This window comes from Archocentrus centrarchus, chromosome 19 (genome assembly GCF_007364275.1).
Source record: "Archocentrus centrarchus isolate MPI-CPG fArcCen1 chromosome 19, fArcCen1, whole genome shotgun sequence".
Lineage (NCBI taxonomy): Eukaryota > Metazoa > Chordata > Actinopteri > Cichliformes > Cichlidae > Archocentrus > Archocentrus centrarchus.
The window spans coordinates 10,734,303-10,751,175 of record NC_044364.1 but is presented as its reverse complement, the minus strand read 5'-3'; the positions used below and the strand labels follow the sequence as shown (position 1 = coordinate 10,751,175).

General features: G+C 38.6%; 1 protein-coding gene across 1 annotated transcript; it reads right to left on the bottom strand.

Annotated features, from left to right (window-relative positions):
* Positions 1-523: 523 nt before the first annotated feature.
* On the bottom strand, positions 524-7,993 carry LOC115798186 (band 3 anion exchange protein-like). The gene is made up of 16 exons (XM_030754938.1): positions 7,828-7,993; positions 7,351-7,486; positions 6,281-6,353; positions 6,074-6,116; positions 5,806-5,990; positions 4,532-4,739; positions 4,188-4,391; positions 3,958-4,106; positions 3,589-3,783; positions 2,954-3,202; positions 2,725-2,814; positions 2,243-2,409; positions 1,893-2,134; positions 1,623-1,792; positions 1,195-1,368; positions 524-1,101 (listed from the first exon to the last, which is right to left on the bottom strand). Exons 1-16 carry the CDS (start codon positions 7,982-7,984, stop codon positions 1,021-1,023), a joined length of 2,523 nt encoding a protein of 840 aa, XP_030610798.1. The 5' UTR covers positions 7,985-7,993; the 3' UTR covers positions 524-1,020.
* Positions 7,994-16,873: the final 8,880 nt, after the last annotated feature.

The following is a 16,873-nucleotide window of genomic DNA, read 5'->3' as shown; positions in this document are numbered from 1 at the left end:
CGTCATTTTATACTGCTCAAAAATATTGAAGGAAAACTTTGAAAACACATAAAATCTCAATGGGGGAAAAAAAAATCATGCTGGATATCTATACTGGTGTGGACTGGGTAATGTGTTAGGAATGAAAGGATGCCACATTTTTCGATGGAAATGGAGATTATCAACATACAGATGGCTGAATTCAAAAACACCCTGAAAATCAAAGTGAAAAAAAAACAACGATGCAGCGGGCTCGTCTATTTTTGCTGAAATTTCATTCCTGTAAATCAAAATGGTACTCCTCAGTTTGTATGGCTCCAATGTGCTTGTATGCATCCATGACAATGTAGGCTTCTAATGAGATGACAGATGGTGTCGTGGGGGATCTCCTCCTTGCACAAAAGAGCAGATATCGTCCTGCTGATGAGTTAAAGACCTTCTATGGCCCTGTCCAGCTCTCCTAGAGTAACTGCCTGTCCCCTGGAATCTCCTCCATGCTCCTGAGACAGTGCTGGGAGACACAGCAAAGCTTCTGGCAATGGCACGTACTGATTTTTTAATCTATACTCTGATTAAAAAGTGCTCCTTTAATTTTTTTTTTTTTTGAGCAGTGTATATTACATAATATTTCATACAGAATTTATCTTTAAAAAAATAATTTAAGTGTTTCTTCATTCCCTACATTCAGTTGTGCAATTGCTTGGAAAAAAAATACACTTATGGCTTTTATAGCTACAAATTTCCACTCAGTTTTTAAGCTCTCAGTGCCTCTTTGACATCTTGCACATACATCATTTATTCTCTTTTTGTAAAAAATATGCAAATGAGAATATTTCTGGGTTCAGTAATGCAAATGATTTACCTGAGTGACAGAAGTTTACAGTTTAGCTGTTTACAATTTATTACTGTTGCCTATAGCTACACTAGATAGGTAGAGCCTATATCTAATTTTTCTTGAAAAAAATGCTTAAAGCATTTTTGTGCTAAGAGGTAAAAATTTAAGCCACATACAAACTAAATATCCTTTCATTAAAAAAAATTCTACAATGGCATCTGAGATTCACAGTATACATCCTTCCCAGGCTCCTCCTCGAATGTCACTTTGGCATCGTCAGCGTCCAGCTGAAACAGAAACACATGAACAAGAACAGTTTCGTACATACATATTATCCCACACACTGTCTAATGCTGAATATTCCACAATGTTCAGCTTACGCATTTCATTTCCAGTTGAGTGAAGAGACGTCCGGTCATAAACATGCGCAGGGGGATGGTGAGAATGAGAATGAAGGGAAGTGCCAAGGACACTTGACTGGACTTCACAAGCCACAAAAGTGCAAGACACACAATTTGGATCGCCGTGTACAGGTGCATTCGACCTGTGCTTACCTGTATCCAAGACACACACACACATCAGTTAAACACACATTCACGTCCTGTTTGTGGCATTTGCACTTCCTCAAGTGATAACACGAGGGTCACTCGGAGCTGTTTTACACATAAGATGATTTTTTTTGACTAAATGTGCAAGTTCTCAGGTTCATCCAGGTCATGGCCATCTCTGGAGCTTTTTAGGGTTTCTGTTTCCCTTGTTTATGTTAGCACCATGGACCTCATGTATCATGTAATAATGAGATGCTTACTCTGGTAGCATAGGGTTCATCAGGGTGATATTTCTTTGGGATGAGAAGAAGCTGCATGCGATCCCACAGCTGAATACCATTTAATGACGTGATTCCCATATAGAGGAAGATCCCAAACAAAGCTGCCATGGGAATCATCTTTAGGATCGGCTCCATGAGGACTGACAGACCTTGATGCAAGCATACATTCAGGTAAATGATAAAGGATAGTGTACATAATTCACTTTATATGCTGTTGCAGTAATGACTGGGTGATTAGACAACACCTACCAACAAGTAAGGCCACCACAATGCCACTTATTCTCTGCTCCATCACTTTCTCTATCACAGGTTTTGGTCCTTTGCTCATGACAGTGAGAGCGTTGGCATGTGTGACAGATCGTACAGTGGCAGCACTGAGCCACGGCACACCAAACATTGCACCGAGCCCTCCCATGCCAACTAAAACCAGCAAGTCAAAGTGAAATCCGGAGCCTTTGACCATCTTCCTCTCAGGTTTACTCACTATCAGACTGGTCGGAAACATAAAGAAGGGAAACATTCATTAAAGCCAGGAAATGCCACATTTTCTGTGGTTCAAAAAGCCAGTGAGTGGCATTACTTGAGATTTAATGACTCACGTTGTGATCTGAGACTCCAGAAAGATGAGAATAAAGACAAGCAGGGATGGGATGCAGGAAGCAAACATCAGCCACACAGGGAAGGGCTTGTGCTCTCCAAAAGGGTTGATGAACCAGCCTCTTTTTTCTGGGGTGGACACTGTCAGACCGCTGGGAACGACTAGTTTCTGAAAAATAAAAGCCGTCACCTTTTTAATTAGATTAAAGTCTCAGGGGGACACATTTTGATCTATCTTCAAGAACTATTCCGATGCCCAAGTGTGTCTTATGTACTCATTCTTCTTGTTTACACTGGCTATTAAAAGAGATCATCCTAAAGCATGAGGAAGAGATGAGAGACACAATCACAGGTTTCTTATGATTAATAAACATTTGATTTTTTTATATTTTCTGTTGCATTTTACTCAAAATCATTGCTTCATGTTTATGAGGGCAAAGAATCATTTTGAGCATGGCTTTGTAGCTTAGAATCACAGGCCAACCTGTGTGTATGTATCCTGAATATTGTAGTCAACAAGAGTCATGAGGAAAATGGCAATAGGAACACCAAAGTCACCGATCAAGCGCCTGACCTGTAAAATACATTTCAGACATCAACGTAAATTCACGACTAAAATTTTATTTTATTTTTATTTGATTCATTTTAGTCTAATTAGATTTAAGTAACCGTGATAACATAAATGGAGTGAAACATCCTGAGCGTGAGCTCACCTTTCCAGGAAGAAATGTCCCGTTCTTGAACTGACGCAGGAAGTAAGCAATAAAGAAGCAGCCAAACATGAGGCACATAGAGAGCAGGGCTGTGTTGGGGTAAGGTGGCTTAATGACGTTGACAGTTACAGTTTTGTTGCCGGTACTGTTGTCATATGTCACAATCTCTTCGACCTTTGGGTGCCAGGGGTATTCAGCGCTCGTGTTCACGTGATCGTAATTTAGAATCAGTGGATGTTCCTTGAAGATCTAAAGAAATGTTGGAAGACCGTAGGTGAAGACCACTCAGCAACAGTTTAATCATAGAACAGAAATATTTCACATTTTATTATGACATTTGACTTATATACTTATTAGTCACAAAAATAAAACCACTCAAAGATCAGTCAAACAACATTGTAATATCTCATTAAAATGCAATGCTTTGCAGGGAACCTTTGGGTCCTGGCATTGAGCTACACCCCTCAATGGTTATATCACTCCCCGATGGCAGCGCTGTCTCTCAGCAGGACAAGGGCTTGGACACTTTATGATGATTATTCAGGAATGACTGAAACCCAGTGGGTCAGGTGGAATAAGAGTAACGTGCACAATATTTGGCAAAAAAAGTTATGTCATGAGTAAAGATGGTTTACCCTCCCAAGTTTGGCAAAAGTTTCATAGATGAAGATGAGGGAGATGAGGATGGAGAAGATTTCCTGGGTGAATCGTGAAATGAAGCGAACCAGGAAGCTGCCCTCAAAGGCTACAATGATCACCACAATGATGACCAACCACGCTCCGACCCAAACTCTCCCAACGATATACTCAATGTCCTGGGACTTGCAGAACTGAATGATGGAAATAAGGAATGAATTGAATTTTTGCCATGATCACGATTAAATTTAGTATTATGAATGATGGTGCAAAATATTCACTCAATCAAAAAAAAAAAAGAAAAAAAAGAAGAGACAATAATGAAGTTTTAAGTTTGGTAGGGTTAATAAAAAGGCTTTTAAACTCACTCCATAGAAGGCCTCCTCAAACACTAACAAAGGACCGGAAAAACCAATAACTAGGACAGGCTGAGCAGCGACAAAGCAGAATATAATTCCCTGAATGCTGGTAGAAATGAGGAGCTCTGGAACACCCATCATGTTGTCTACCTTATAAGCTGCAGGCAAAGATTAAAAAGTATTTACAGGATCTGCAAAATAACAACAGAAGTACAAAATGTGACCACAGTCATACAAACCCAGGAGTCCTCCAAATGTGATGGCGGGAGACAGGGCAGCAAAGTAGATGAATATGATGGCAGCAAGGACCTGGGCGTTTAGAGCATCGGTGAGGTCACTCTTGTAGTACTGGTAGCGCCTCTTTATGTCTCGAATCATCCCACCAAATGGCCGACCCGTACGAGAAAGGGGATCTTCAGGAGGAGTTCCAGAAATTATGGAATCTGGGGAACGTGTGAAATCTAAGCTGAATCAACTAGACATTTCAGATGAAAACTTTCAAACAAATAATCTGTTTAGCTGTGTTTATTTTTTAAAAGTTAAGCAAAATGGTATTTAAAGTTTGGGGTCTGATAGCGCTCACCACTGCGAGCTTTGGATTCCCGGCGCTGAAGATCACAGGAGCGCGATCTGTCCTGCAGCAGTTTCTTCTGAAAGCTGATGACCGAGCTGAGCATCGCTTCATTCTTGATCTCGGTTGGTGGGATCACGATGCTGCAGTCCATGAAGTCAGCCATGGCATCAGTCAGTTCTCGAGCGTTCTTTGCCTGAAGTGCTGCCTGGTTAAACACCTTGGAGAGAGTGAGTGGAAACTGATATGAAGACCAATGAATGCAGGATTCTCTTATTTTATTTTTTTCATTAGGAAGTGCAGGTCTTCTATTTGTTGTGACAATCACTAAATTGGAAAAACAAAACAAAACAAAAACTTCCTTCTTTTAGAATTGTGACTCTTTTATAGAGTTTCTTGAAATTGGACTCAATTGCAACCCATCCCATTCTTAATCCATGGGGTTTAATATAATGCCAGCCCACCCTTTGGCAGCTATAACAACTTCAGCTCTTCTGGGAAGGCTTTCCACAAAGTTTGTTTATGGGAACTTTTTACCATTCTTCCAGAAGTGCATTTGTGAGGTCAGACACTGATGTTGGATGTTGATTGGCATCCTATCACGGTACCACGCTGGAATTCACTGAGCTCCAGAGAGTGCCTCATTCTTTCACAAGAAGTAGAAGCAGTGTGCATGCTAGTGTACAGTAAAGTTGTTAACATACAGTTTGTTACTAAGAAAAATAGCATGTATGAAGTTTTACTTGGAGCTTAGGCAGATAGTAGCAAAAAGAACTAAAGTGGTTATTTGCTGCTCAACAAATGCTATCACCTCCTCCACAATCAAGAAAACCCAACGTATTGTTATCATACAGATGAAATGCAGCCAATGCATGCAACAATGATCAAACGACTCCTTATGGGACTTAGGTCTACCCTAGATTTGCAGTATATTAGTTTAGGCCCACAGATTATGCACACATAACTCTGTTCATAACAGCTGACTGTACATTGTAAATTCAGCTCGTATAAATGTGAATTTACTTTGATGGTATTTTGAAATGACTGGCCAGGGGCCAAAATTGGCCAACTTCCAGCATTTTCTGCCTCTTTAAACATAACTACAGTTTAACAATCAAAGAAAAGTACATTGTTTTTCTTTGCTGCTTTCTTCTCACTAACATCACTCTAAAGTCATCTCCACCACTGCTACCTTTTTACCTGCTGAAAGAGCAGAGGTCAAAAACTTGAATACTGATTTGCAATAACTAAGATGTCTTGTCTGTTTAATGTATCAGTCAACTCACTTTGTTAGCCATTAGTGCTGCCATAGCACGGCCAGTCTCATGGTAGTCCATGTCACTGCTGCTGGGGCCAATCAGAAGAAAGACAAAGCGTACAGGCTCTGGGGCCTCCAGTGCTGAGTCAAGTGCTACTGCTTCCTTCAGACGCACAAAAACAGCTGTGGGCTTCTCCAGAAATTCCAAGGTTCCTGGTCAAAGAAATATATTTATTAAAAAGAAAATGCTTACATGAAAACTGTCCTCCAGATGCTACATGAAAAATGCAGCTTACCTACTAGCACCATGCAGGCCTCAACATGGTCAGATTCATCAGTCTAAAGGAAGGCAGAAAGAAAAAAGGCTTTATATTTAAGTGGGACTTTCTCAGGACTTATAATAAATATACTTTTCTGAAATCATTTTCAGGTTTAAACATGCTGCCATTGTTGCACCTATATCATGCAGCCCTTGAATAAATTACATTAGCAGAAAAACTTACTCTTTCCTTGACTGAAAACTTTTCCAGGTCAATCCCATCAGTCAAGGTTTGGCTTTCTGGGTCGGATCTTTGGCTGGAAGGAGAAAAACATGTCAGCGCTTCTGTGACTCATAATCGAATGGCTGCGATGGCAGAAGAGTAAAATATTCACTGACAGTTCTCTGTTCAGTGAGTGCATGTGTATATATACCTGGCTTGGCAATCAATCAACAAACAGGTGATTACTCAAGAGAGCAGAAAGTGCAAAATGTTCTTATTTAATTGAAGCCTCGTTGTAATATTGTTTTATTTATTTAAAAAGCCCGTAGTTTAAATTCACTTAATACTTAATCAGATAAATGAATAAACAGCTAGCTTCTAGCAGCCCCTGATTTTCTTGATTGTTTCTGCCACTGAAAATAAATAAAATATTTTGCCATCCATAAGTCAGAATTTTGTGTTATCTCAAAATTTTGATTTAATGACTCCAACTTCCAAGAAAATAATCTAAAAAAAAATTGTTTGTTTGTATTAGTGGTGGAAAAAACCATCTATAAATAACATGAGTATGTTATAAATAAATAACATACTCATTACTTAAATACCCCCTAAAAAAAAAAGCAAAAATCCTAGTTTTCCATGGATAATCTGCATATCCATGTAGTCTTTGCCAACCATCCCTGTATGGTTGGAACCACAAGCTTTGCCGTCTCCCTAAACAGAGGATCTTTTATGCTTGTTTTGTCATCTAAGCTGACTGTTTCTTTTTTTAATCTAACTCTCAGCAACAAATGTCAGACTATACCTTTAAAGGCTTTAAAGGGAATTTTTTTTGTATAGTGTCACTAAAGGCAACACAAAACAAAACAGTAACTACAGTGTCCACCGTTTGTTCTTTAATAAAGACTTGAACAGACAGCTTGGTCAGAGGTGATGACGCATAATTATAGTTTGGACCCCACAATAGCTACATATTCTGTTCAGCCAGCTCATGAAGTCTTTGCTTTTTTACTTGGAGTTTTGGATAATAGCCAGCTGAATGCCTAAATGTAAGTCATTTGTATATGAGTCAACACTGGGTGATGTCTCACCTGCGGTTTTGGAGCAGAGCGTTCAGCACTCCTTCCCGATCCCCTGACCTGATCTCCTTCTTGTTAACCATCTCACCGACCATCTTCTCTGCAATGGTGGTCAGGGTCTTCTCCTCGCAGTTGAAAATGGTCACTCCTTGGAAAACACAATTTTGGGAAAGTATTTGGTGACGTTCATTATTTGAATAAAGTTTCATGCATCAGGTTGGCTAAGTTTGAATACTTAAAGTGCAATGGCTTATTTGTTAATTATATTTTGCAATGATCTTCAAAGTAATTAGTAAACTGGAAGATAAGTATACACTTAAGTATTTTCCTTTTAAAATACTACAGTGTAGTAGAAGTGTAACATAGTATGGGTTTGTGTTTACACAAGTAAAATGTAAGCACATTAAAATCCCATACAAGTACAGCCCTTCAGTAAACTTTCCACCAATTAAAATGCTGCTTGTGTTTTTATTTGTTTTGCTCACTGACCTGGGCTCATGCTGCGTCGGAGCTGGATGAGGCTCCTGAAGGTGAGGCAGGAGATGTGCGAGGGCACCCACACCTGTGCCTGAGGGTCGAAGTTCTCCTCGTAGCCTACCCATCGGCCCTTCTCCTGCCAGTAGCCCTGCTGCTTCTCGTCCTTCATTAGATCCTTCAGCTTCACGCGCCTCTGAAGGCACAGAGAAACACACGCTTGCTGACATGAGCACAGGAGACAGGTGCAAGCATACTTTGTGTTTGTGAGGCAACAAGTGAATATTGGACAGGGCAGGTAGATGACTTAGAGCTGCACGCACCTCCCTCAAGCATAGCATGTGAGCATGTGGTGTAGGCCTGCAACTCTACAACTGTGGTTTCACTAATCTTAGATCTTTAGTAGTCTACAAATGTAGGAGCTTCTTCTTTCTAGCATTGTTTTTTTTTTTTTGAATATATTTATTGGACTGCTTTTTAAAAAAAATTTTCAGGCTATTAATATTAGCTCATTCATTTGTATCACACTTCAACTTTGCTTACATTTTTCCAAATTACTCTGAACAAACCATAACCATGAGTGTGTTTGCCTTCATCTAAGAGTTTTACTTGAAGGTTGAGAAAAGAGATATTTTTCATGCCATATGATTCCAAAATGTGTTATTTTAAATATTAAAAATAAATATTAAATGTTAAATATTCAGGCCTAATATTAAGGATATGAGGTAATGAGGTAAAAAAGCGATATAGCAGTTTGCAAAGGGTCACTGCACATATATGGACATTAGCTTAGCTTTAAAAGGTTTAGGAATCATGTTGCAAACCATAACATTTCAAATCCATCTCAGCAAGATGTTGACTAACTGATCCAAAATAAGAACCAATCCACTGTAAATATGTCAGTGTCTTGTTGAAATGGTCTGGCACTTCACTGATTAAAATGATAGGGAACAAGTTTAAGCAGCACCACAGAATAAGTTTATAGGTGCTCCTGACATACAGCAGTCTATAATTCTAACATGTCTGCTAGTAAAAGACCCAGTGGCCCAAACTGATACTCAAGCTGAGTATGGTGACTTCAACCAAGCAGCCAAAGCTTGACTCACCAACAAGTCACAAAAACAAAGATCAACAATTTTTGTATCACATACAATAGAGGCAGTGTTGAGGTTCCACACTGAAATCTCCTTCAGAACATTTTTCTGCTTATTGCTCTTCGGCCTAGATTCACAAACTTTGCTCTGGGCTTCGTAGTGATATTAAATGCATAAAGTAAAAGTAAGGTGATCTCTTCAGGATATGCATGCACTTAAAAAAAGATACAGTGTGTATTTGGACGTTGCAGTGCTGAAGGCATCATCTTTTTGTCTGATAGGCCACTGGAATGAGATTTACTTAGTCTTAAGACCATCACTCAGCTGTGTGAAGTCAAAAAGGCTTGACAGCTTGTTGCCTGATTTATTTATTTATTTTTAATATTGCAAAGGAAGCTGCTCTGGTTTCTATAATCTTTGCTCTATAGTGCATGCGTTCTTAGCTCCACCAAACAGGATGAATATGTGGGAAGGTGATGGCCAGATGACACTTTGTGTCTAAAAGGTAAACATGGTTTTCTTGCCTCAACATCTACCAGGCTCCAGAGCTCTGGGTAGCTATTAGCTTCCAGTGGGGAAGCTAATAGTGACACAGGATTGGCTGCTCACTGGTGTTTGGACTGTCAATATGCGTCGAGTGTCTGAAGTGGGTAGGCAGCATGTGTGTGTGTGTGTGTGTGTGTGACCCTTACCTTACACTCTGTAATGGGTTAGTGTTGAGGTTTCTGTTCTAGGCAGCTGTAACAGACACAAAACAGAACAGATCAAAGGGGTGGAATTAAGATTAGACTGACTAGACACTGTCTAAAATGTATATGTGTGTACTTATAATACACAGCATGTGTGTGTGTGTGTGTGTGTGTGTGTGTGTGTGTGTGTGTGTGTGTGTGTGTGTATGGGGGGGTGTAGATAAGTAACATTGTGGGGGCTCTGCTTTCTTTCAGGGACAAAATGCAAGTAGCCAAATTGTAAATTAGCGCATTTTGGTGTCCCCTGCTCAACCTTGTGTGTGTTTGCGTGCACACATATGTGACTCATTAAGTGTTTTTTGTAGATTCTTTGTATGTTGAAGAAATAAATGTAACATTATATGGGTAGCTGTGAGAGCAGGGTGCATGAACATTTTTCTGCCAAGATATAGTACTGTGTGAAAGGTCTTGAGCAATACTTCCCCTGGCTTTTTTTTTGTTTGTTAAACCACTTAACACTGACCTATGAGTCACTCAGGCATAAAACTCAAGGGATGAACCAGTGTTGACTACACATAACAGACACCTTAGCAAAGAACACATTTTAAATTGTATCTTTAGGCATTTTGTTACTACTAGCCTGTTGCAAAAAAAAAAAAAAAACATAATTTGCTCCCATTTCTTTAGCTAAATTTACAAAAAATTGCAAAGATAATCCAATTTGACAGGAATAAAACAGCATTTTTGCACCAACAGTGTGATTTCCAAAAAGCTGAAAACTTTGCACAGTGTGCAGTGCATCCTTAAAAAAATTGAGTAAACTTGACAAGTGGAGGGCAAATGAGCAAGTGGCATGCCTAAAAAACTATTTGCAGCAGATGAACAGCATCAGAAGAAGAAGACCTGACACAGGACCTGAGAGCTGGATCTTGCCCTTCAACTGATCCACTTCTACTGCTCCCCAAAGCCTCAGAAACAGGGAGAAAAGGCTGAGGTATGCCAAATTACACAAGAACTGGACTGAAAATCAGTGGCAACAGGTCTTATGGAGTGATGACTCCAAATGTGAAACTTTTGGGTCACAGTAGAGAATAGCCAACAAAATCATGGATCCACCATGACAATGATCCCAAACACACTGCCAATGCAATAAACACATACTTGGATAGAACAACACACAGTGGAACAATATCAGTCATAGATTGGCCTCCCCAGAGCCTGGACATCAACATTATTGACGCAGTGTGGGATCAGTGACAGAAAACATAATAAAAGGCAGCCAACATCCAAAGAAGAGCTTTGAATGTCCTTCAAGAAGCCTGGAGAAAGCTGCCTGTGCTGAAGAATAAAGGTGGTCACACCATATACTGACTCTAAAGCTCTTCAGAGTTGTACAAACTCTGTTTTTGCTTTATATACTATATTTACACCAATCTTTGCACATTTCTATAAATTACTGCACCTATTTCCAGTTTTCCTAGCAAAATATAAACTGTATATTTTGAGTTTCTGTAAAGTGTCTCAAAGATCATTAAAATGTCAGAAGCTTTATTAGCTTAATTAACATGAAAATGTGTAACTGCTATGCACAAATATACAAATACACAAACTCACACAGAAAGGCATGGAAATAATTCCAGATATGAAGATTTGGTCATTATGCACATATTTAATTCACTGGGTTTGTATTGCATTAAAAAAAATGACCTGCAGTTTTAGAAGATGTCACAACATGACTGGGATTGTCACATTCTGTATTGCAATAAATGCTAAATTTCTTCAACAGTTAGCATCACATTATTACTCCTGAAGTTTTATTTAAAAACAGAGGAAAAAGAACCTCGTGCGTTAACCTGTCAAACCCATTCCACTGCAGCAGTGACTCTCACACACCAACACTAAGTGTGCAGGTTTCATGAAATGGTCCATTCCCATATTTTCATGCTTTAAAGTAACAGCTTAACTTGTATTTTTGGACAAATACTATTCATAGTCGTAGCAGAAAATGTGACACTTACCTCCTGGAGGCACTGGTCAAAGTGACAGCAGTTACAAGTGACTGACCCCAGAATGGCAAAAAAATCGTGACTTTATAAACACCACCTCTTTAAAGCTCCTTCAGCGCCTATGTGTGTGTGCATGCTGCCCAATAATAGGTGGGACTAATACATGCATGCACACACACACATGGATATGTGCACTCCAATTCTCTTGAAGCACAAATCCAACAGAGCAATGTGTTCCGGTCTCACCCATAATATTGATAGTGAATACAGTGGCTCGGTATGTAAGAAAACTAGTTGAACTGTGTCATTATCCCACCCGCATCTTAATCACATTTAATGTCTGTGTTTGGAAGACAACAAGGGCTTAGATTTCTCTGCCGGGGCTGGTCACCTTCAGCTTCACTGGGGTAGAACGTTTGCTCAAAGCTGGCTTTCATCTGCTTTTCTTTTCACAGCCAACAACAGAACAGGTCCCAAATATTCAATGCAAACATCAGGTAAAATTCAACTCTTCTAATCTTTAAAAGGGGACTTCAAGAAATGTATGCATAGTCCAAAAATTAGAGGTTCTGCACAGTGTAATTAGAGTTTTTTTTTTTTTAATAACATAATAATAATTGACCAGTGTAAAACAGATGATAGCAGAGGTATGCTGTATTTACAAACAATATTGCAAACATATATATGTTGTTAAGTAATTGTTTTCATTTCTCTTCTGTCGCTGTGCCTCATTATGTAGCTGTTTGGAGTCACCTTGAGTCTAATTTCACTGGCATTGCATTAACATCCATTGGTGTGAATGAAGAAATATCAGCAGTCCTGTCTGCATATGCAAAATTCAAAGAGATGCTCATCTACACACTATATACTCAATAAAGGGTGTCTGCATGTGTCAGAAACCACTGCATCCCAAATCCGTGCATCACAATATATACCATGTTACTGTACTATTATTGCATTTGTGTGCTGTTAGGCACAAAACTGTGTCATTTTGCATGCAAATTAAATCTGTCATCAGTCTGAGAATAACTTTGAAGCTATCTAGATTATTTGGCTTGATATCCTTCATTATATCTGGAAACATCAAATTAAATTTTTCCCAGAAATGTTTAACAATGGCATCAGTGATTCATGCAGCAGTTTTAATACTTTATACACAGCTATGCATGTATACACTATACACAAACTTCAAACAGTTTTAAGCCAGCACTGGCTTATGAATTTTCATGCAACATTAATTTACAAAGCAGAGTTTAATAACGTTAGTTTGGTTCAGCCTGCTCTGTGGTGTTGTGGTTAATGTGTTTGCTTCATAGGTGGAAAAACCACTGGTTCAAGACCAGGAAGAGACACAAGTCTCATAGGTCGCAAGCTAGTGTACTCCCAGTGCCGGTCCCAAGCCTTGGTTAAGTGGGAGGGTTGTGTCAGGAAGGGCATCCGGTGTAAAATCAACATGTGGTTTAATCTGCTGTGGCAACTCCTGAGAAATAAGGGAGCAGCTGAAAGTACTTGTCGTAGGTTGTGAAGGACATAGGAAGGCAGCTATTTTTTTCTCCTGTGTAAACATCTCGTTTATCATTAAAAGATAACCAGCTAATAAATAACAGTTTAGATACAAACAAGATATAATTATAGTATCAACAATTTCAGTGTGATAAGTCTGCAGAGATTTTTCACTAAATGTAAACTGAACCTTAATGCGGGCAACAGCAGATGCCACCCATCCTAGGGTGCCTTTAGTCAAAACTCAGTTCGATCCTTCAGTTAGTGGCATTTACTGGTGAAAATAGTGAAAACTGACTTCAGTACAGTGGTGAAAGGGTACAATACTAACAACATTTACATGTGACTAAAAGTAAGCAATAGGATGAGCAAGAGGTTAATTCAAATTTGGCCGATATTCTAACTTTGATGTGACTACAGACTAAAACAAGAAGCGTTCAAGAGTGCAAACCTCAAACCAGCAGCTCACTCTCTGGACACTATTTTCTTTTCTTTTCTTTTCTTTTCTTTTCTTTTCTTTTCTTTTCTTTTCTTTTCTTTTCTTTTCTTTTCTTTTCATTTCTTTTCTTTTCTTTTCTTTTCTTTCTTTTCTTTTCTTTTCTTTTCTTTTCTTTTCTTTTCATTTCAATTCAATTCAATTCAATTCAATTCAATTCAATTCAATTCAATTCAATTCAATTCAATTCAATTCAATTCAATTCAATTTAATTTTATTTATATAGCTCCAAATCACAGCAAACAGTCACTTCAAGGCACTTTATATTGTAAGGTAAAGACCCTACAGTAATTACAGAGAAAACCCAACAGTCAAAATGACCCTCTATGAGCAAGCACTTGGCAACAGTGGGAAGGAAAAACTCCCCTCTAACAGGAGAGGGGCAGTCATCTGCTGTGGTTGGGGGTGAGGGGAGAGAGACAGGACAAAACACATGCTGTGGAAGAGAGCCAGAGATTAATAATGACTAGTGATTAAATGAAGAGTGGTGTATAAAAAGAGTAGCAGCCTAGGCCTATTGTAGCATAACTAAGGGATGGTTCAGGGTCACCTGATCCAGCCCTAACTATAAAATTTATCATAAAGGAAAGTTTTAAGCCTAATCTTAAAAATAGAGAGGGTGTCTGTCTCCTGAATCCAAGCTGGGAGCTGGTTCCACAGAAGAGGGGCCTGAAAGCTGAAGGCTCTGCCTCCCATTCTAATCTTAAGTATCCTAGGAACCACAAGTAAGCCAGCAGTCTGAGAGCGAAGTGCTCTGTTGGGGTGAAACAGTACTATGAGGTCTTTGAGATAAGATGGGGCCTGATTATTCAAGACCTTGTATGTGAGAAGAAGGATTTTAAATTCTATTCTGGATTTAACAGGGAGCCAATGAAGAGAAGCCAATATGGGAGAAATATGCTCTCTCTTTCTCGCTGCAGCATTTTTGATCAGCTGAAGGCTTTTCAGGGAGCTTCTAGGACAGCCTGATAGTAATTAATTACAATAGTCCAGCCTAGAAGTAATAAATGCATGAATTAGCTTTTCAGCATCACTCTGAGACAGGACGTTTCTAATGTTAGAAATTTTGCACAAATGCCAGTGTTGTATTTTTATATATATTCATTTTGTTTTCTTTGTTGGTTTTAAGTGTACTTCAAGAAGTTTGTAGTGCAGTTAAAATCAGAGTAATCAAAGCAAACATCTGTCATGAGGGTAGCATGACAGATGTTTACTTTGATTACATAAACATTATGCAGGAGTAGGTAACGGATAACAGGTACTGATTTGTTAATAAATGGACATGAATAACCTGAGTCTATTAGATAACATTATAATACAGTATATTTCTAACTAACCAGGCAGCTCATTCTTTTTCTTTTGACAAAACTTTCTTTAAAGATACAAACTTTGGGGCTAACTCGAACGAAAGGCAGATGTGAAATGTAACAGTGAGGTCAGAGGTCAAATGTGACATGATGTTTGGCTGCAAACTGTAATGTGATATTTAGAATCCCCCATATACCAGTATCATTTCCTAAATGTTGCTACTACAAACAAAGAAGGTAGAATCTGAAACACAGTTTTAAAGATAAAAAATGTTTAATGAAAGTTTGACCTTGAAGAAGAGGTCAGCGGTTCAAAGTAATTGGATATTTAGACTCCTCATACATCAATCCTCATATGCCCATATGTTGTCAATACAAACAATGGCAGTAAGAATCATTTTAAATGACTCCATTAAACTTTAAAAATACATAAATAAATTGCAGAATATGCTGTTTGTCACTGGCAGAGAAGATATGATTTATGTTTTCATGGGCACAACCTACATGCTCAACTCTGCTGCTTAACAAATGCATTTTCCTTACAAATTTAAGGGGAAATAAACAGGCTTTGCAACGGCATAAGATTTATTGCCAAGAAGCGCTGTTACAACAAAGAAATAATCAACCAAACACAAATTTCTCTACTTTTATTAAAGAAATTTTGAGCATTATCATCACTTTGGACTTCAGTTCAATCTATTGACCCTGAAGGAGAATTCATAGGTCAAATGTGACATGAATCCTTATACTTTCTATATGTTGACAATGCACACCACACTTGTCACAGTGTCTAAGTTATAAGGCCTTTTGTCAATTTTTGACCAATAAATCATTAAGCTGACCTTGAAGACCTTGGTGGATGGAAGGCAAATTTGAATGCATTGTTAACATGACTCTATTCTACACTCCTACAAAGTTCTATCAAAATTCATTCAAAACTTTTCAAGCTATTGTGTTTACAGACAGAATGACACACACGCATGCAAACACCACCAAAAACACAACCTTCTTGGCAGAGATTAATAAATTGTTAAAAAACACTCCAAACTAAATTACATTTAAAAATTCAATAAATTGGCTACTCAATAACAGTCGGAGTGATATGACCCAGAGTAGCTACAGCTGGCACTAACATGTTTGCGATGTGTGCAGGGCTAGTTTGAGAATATACCAACAAACTCAGGGAGGTAGAGCCACACTGTGTGTGTGGCAGCATGCCAGAATTCAGATCATGGTGCACTTGAATACATTTAGTTTTTAAATAATATCACATGTCTACAGTAGTTGAACATTTTGTTACAACAGGAGGAAAAAACTTATCTTTAACCAGTCACTGGAACTAAGTGGCAACATTGTAGAAGTGCTAAAAACAACTGTTCCTCCAGTGACCACTTGAGGCTGGCTCCAAAAGTGAGTCAATCTGCACTTCAGTCAACATGTTTACGCCCTGGTTCAAAAACTGGTTTGTTCTATATTTAACTTACAAGTGCATGTGGCAGGGGGGGGGGTATTTATTTATTTTACAACCCAGTCTTATGATTTTTTTCAAACCCTGCATTGATTGCTTGCACAGACAGCGCAGACAACCAATAGCTTTCTGTTCACCCCCATCTACTAATATATGGACCTCAACCATGCCTTTTGCAGCGTTTGTAATGGGGTATCTGACAAAAATTATAACCTGCTCTGAGGTATCCAGTAAGGTTACACTTCAGTTTTAGTGAGAGAAATGAACAAACATGGCCACCAAAAGGCAAACTTAGAAGCTTCTAAAATAAGAAGTTCAGAAATCAATCCATCTTTTATATACAGTTTATATATACAGTTTTTATATACAGTTCAAGAAACAACTTCTGATATTAAAGAAACTGCTTTTATGTGCTTGGATACTTTATGACACGTTGCTGATACAGTGACAGTTTTCTTTAATTGCACTGCTTTTCACACAGCATTCTTTAAACTGCTG

What these genes read in the sequence shown, in the direction of transcription:
- LOC115798186 (XM_030754938.1), bottom strand. Translation starts at nt 7,984, where the DNA reads ATGAAGGACGAGAAGCAGCAGGGCTACTGGCAGGAGAAGGGCCGATGG. An exon ending in GCTCTGCTCCAAAACCGCAG is followed by an intron (nt 6,354 to 7,350) that starts GTGAGACATCAC and finishes TTCTCCTTCCAG; the next exon opens with CCAAAGATCCGACCCAGAAA. An exon ending in GGCCTGCATGGTGCTAGTAG is followed by an intron (nt 5,991 to 6,073) that starts GTAAGCTGCATT and finishes TTCTTTGACCAG; the next exon opens with GAACCTTGGAATTTCTGGAG.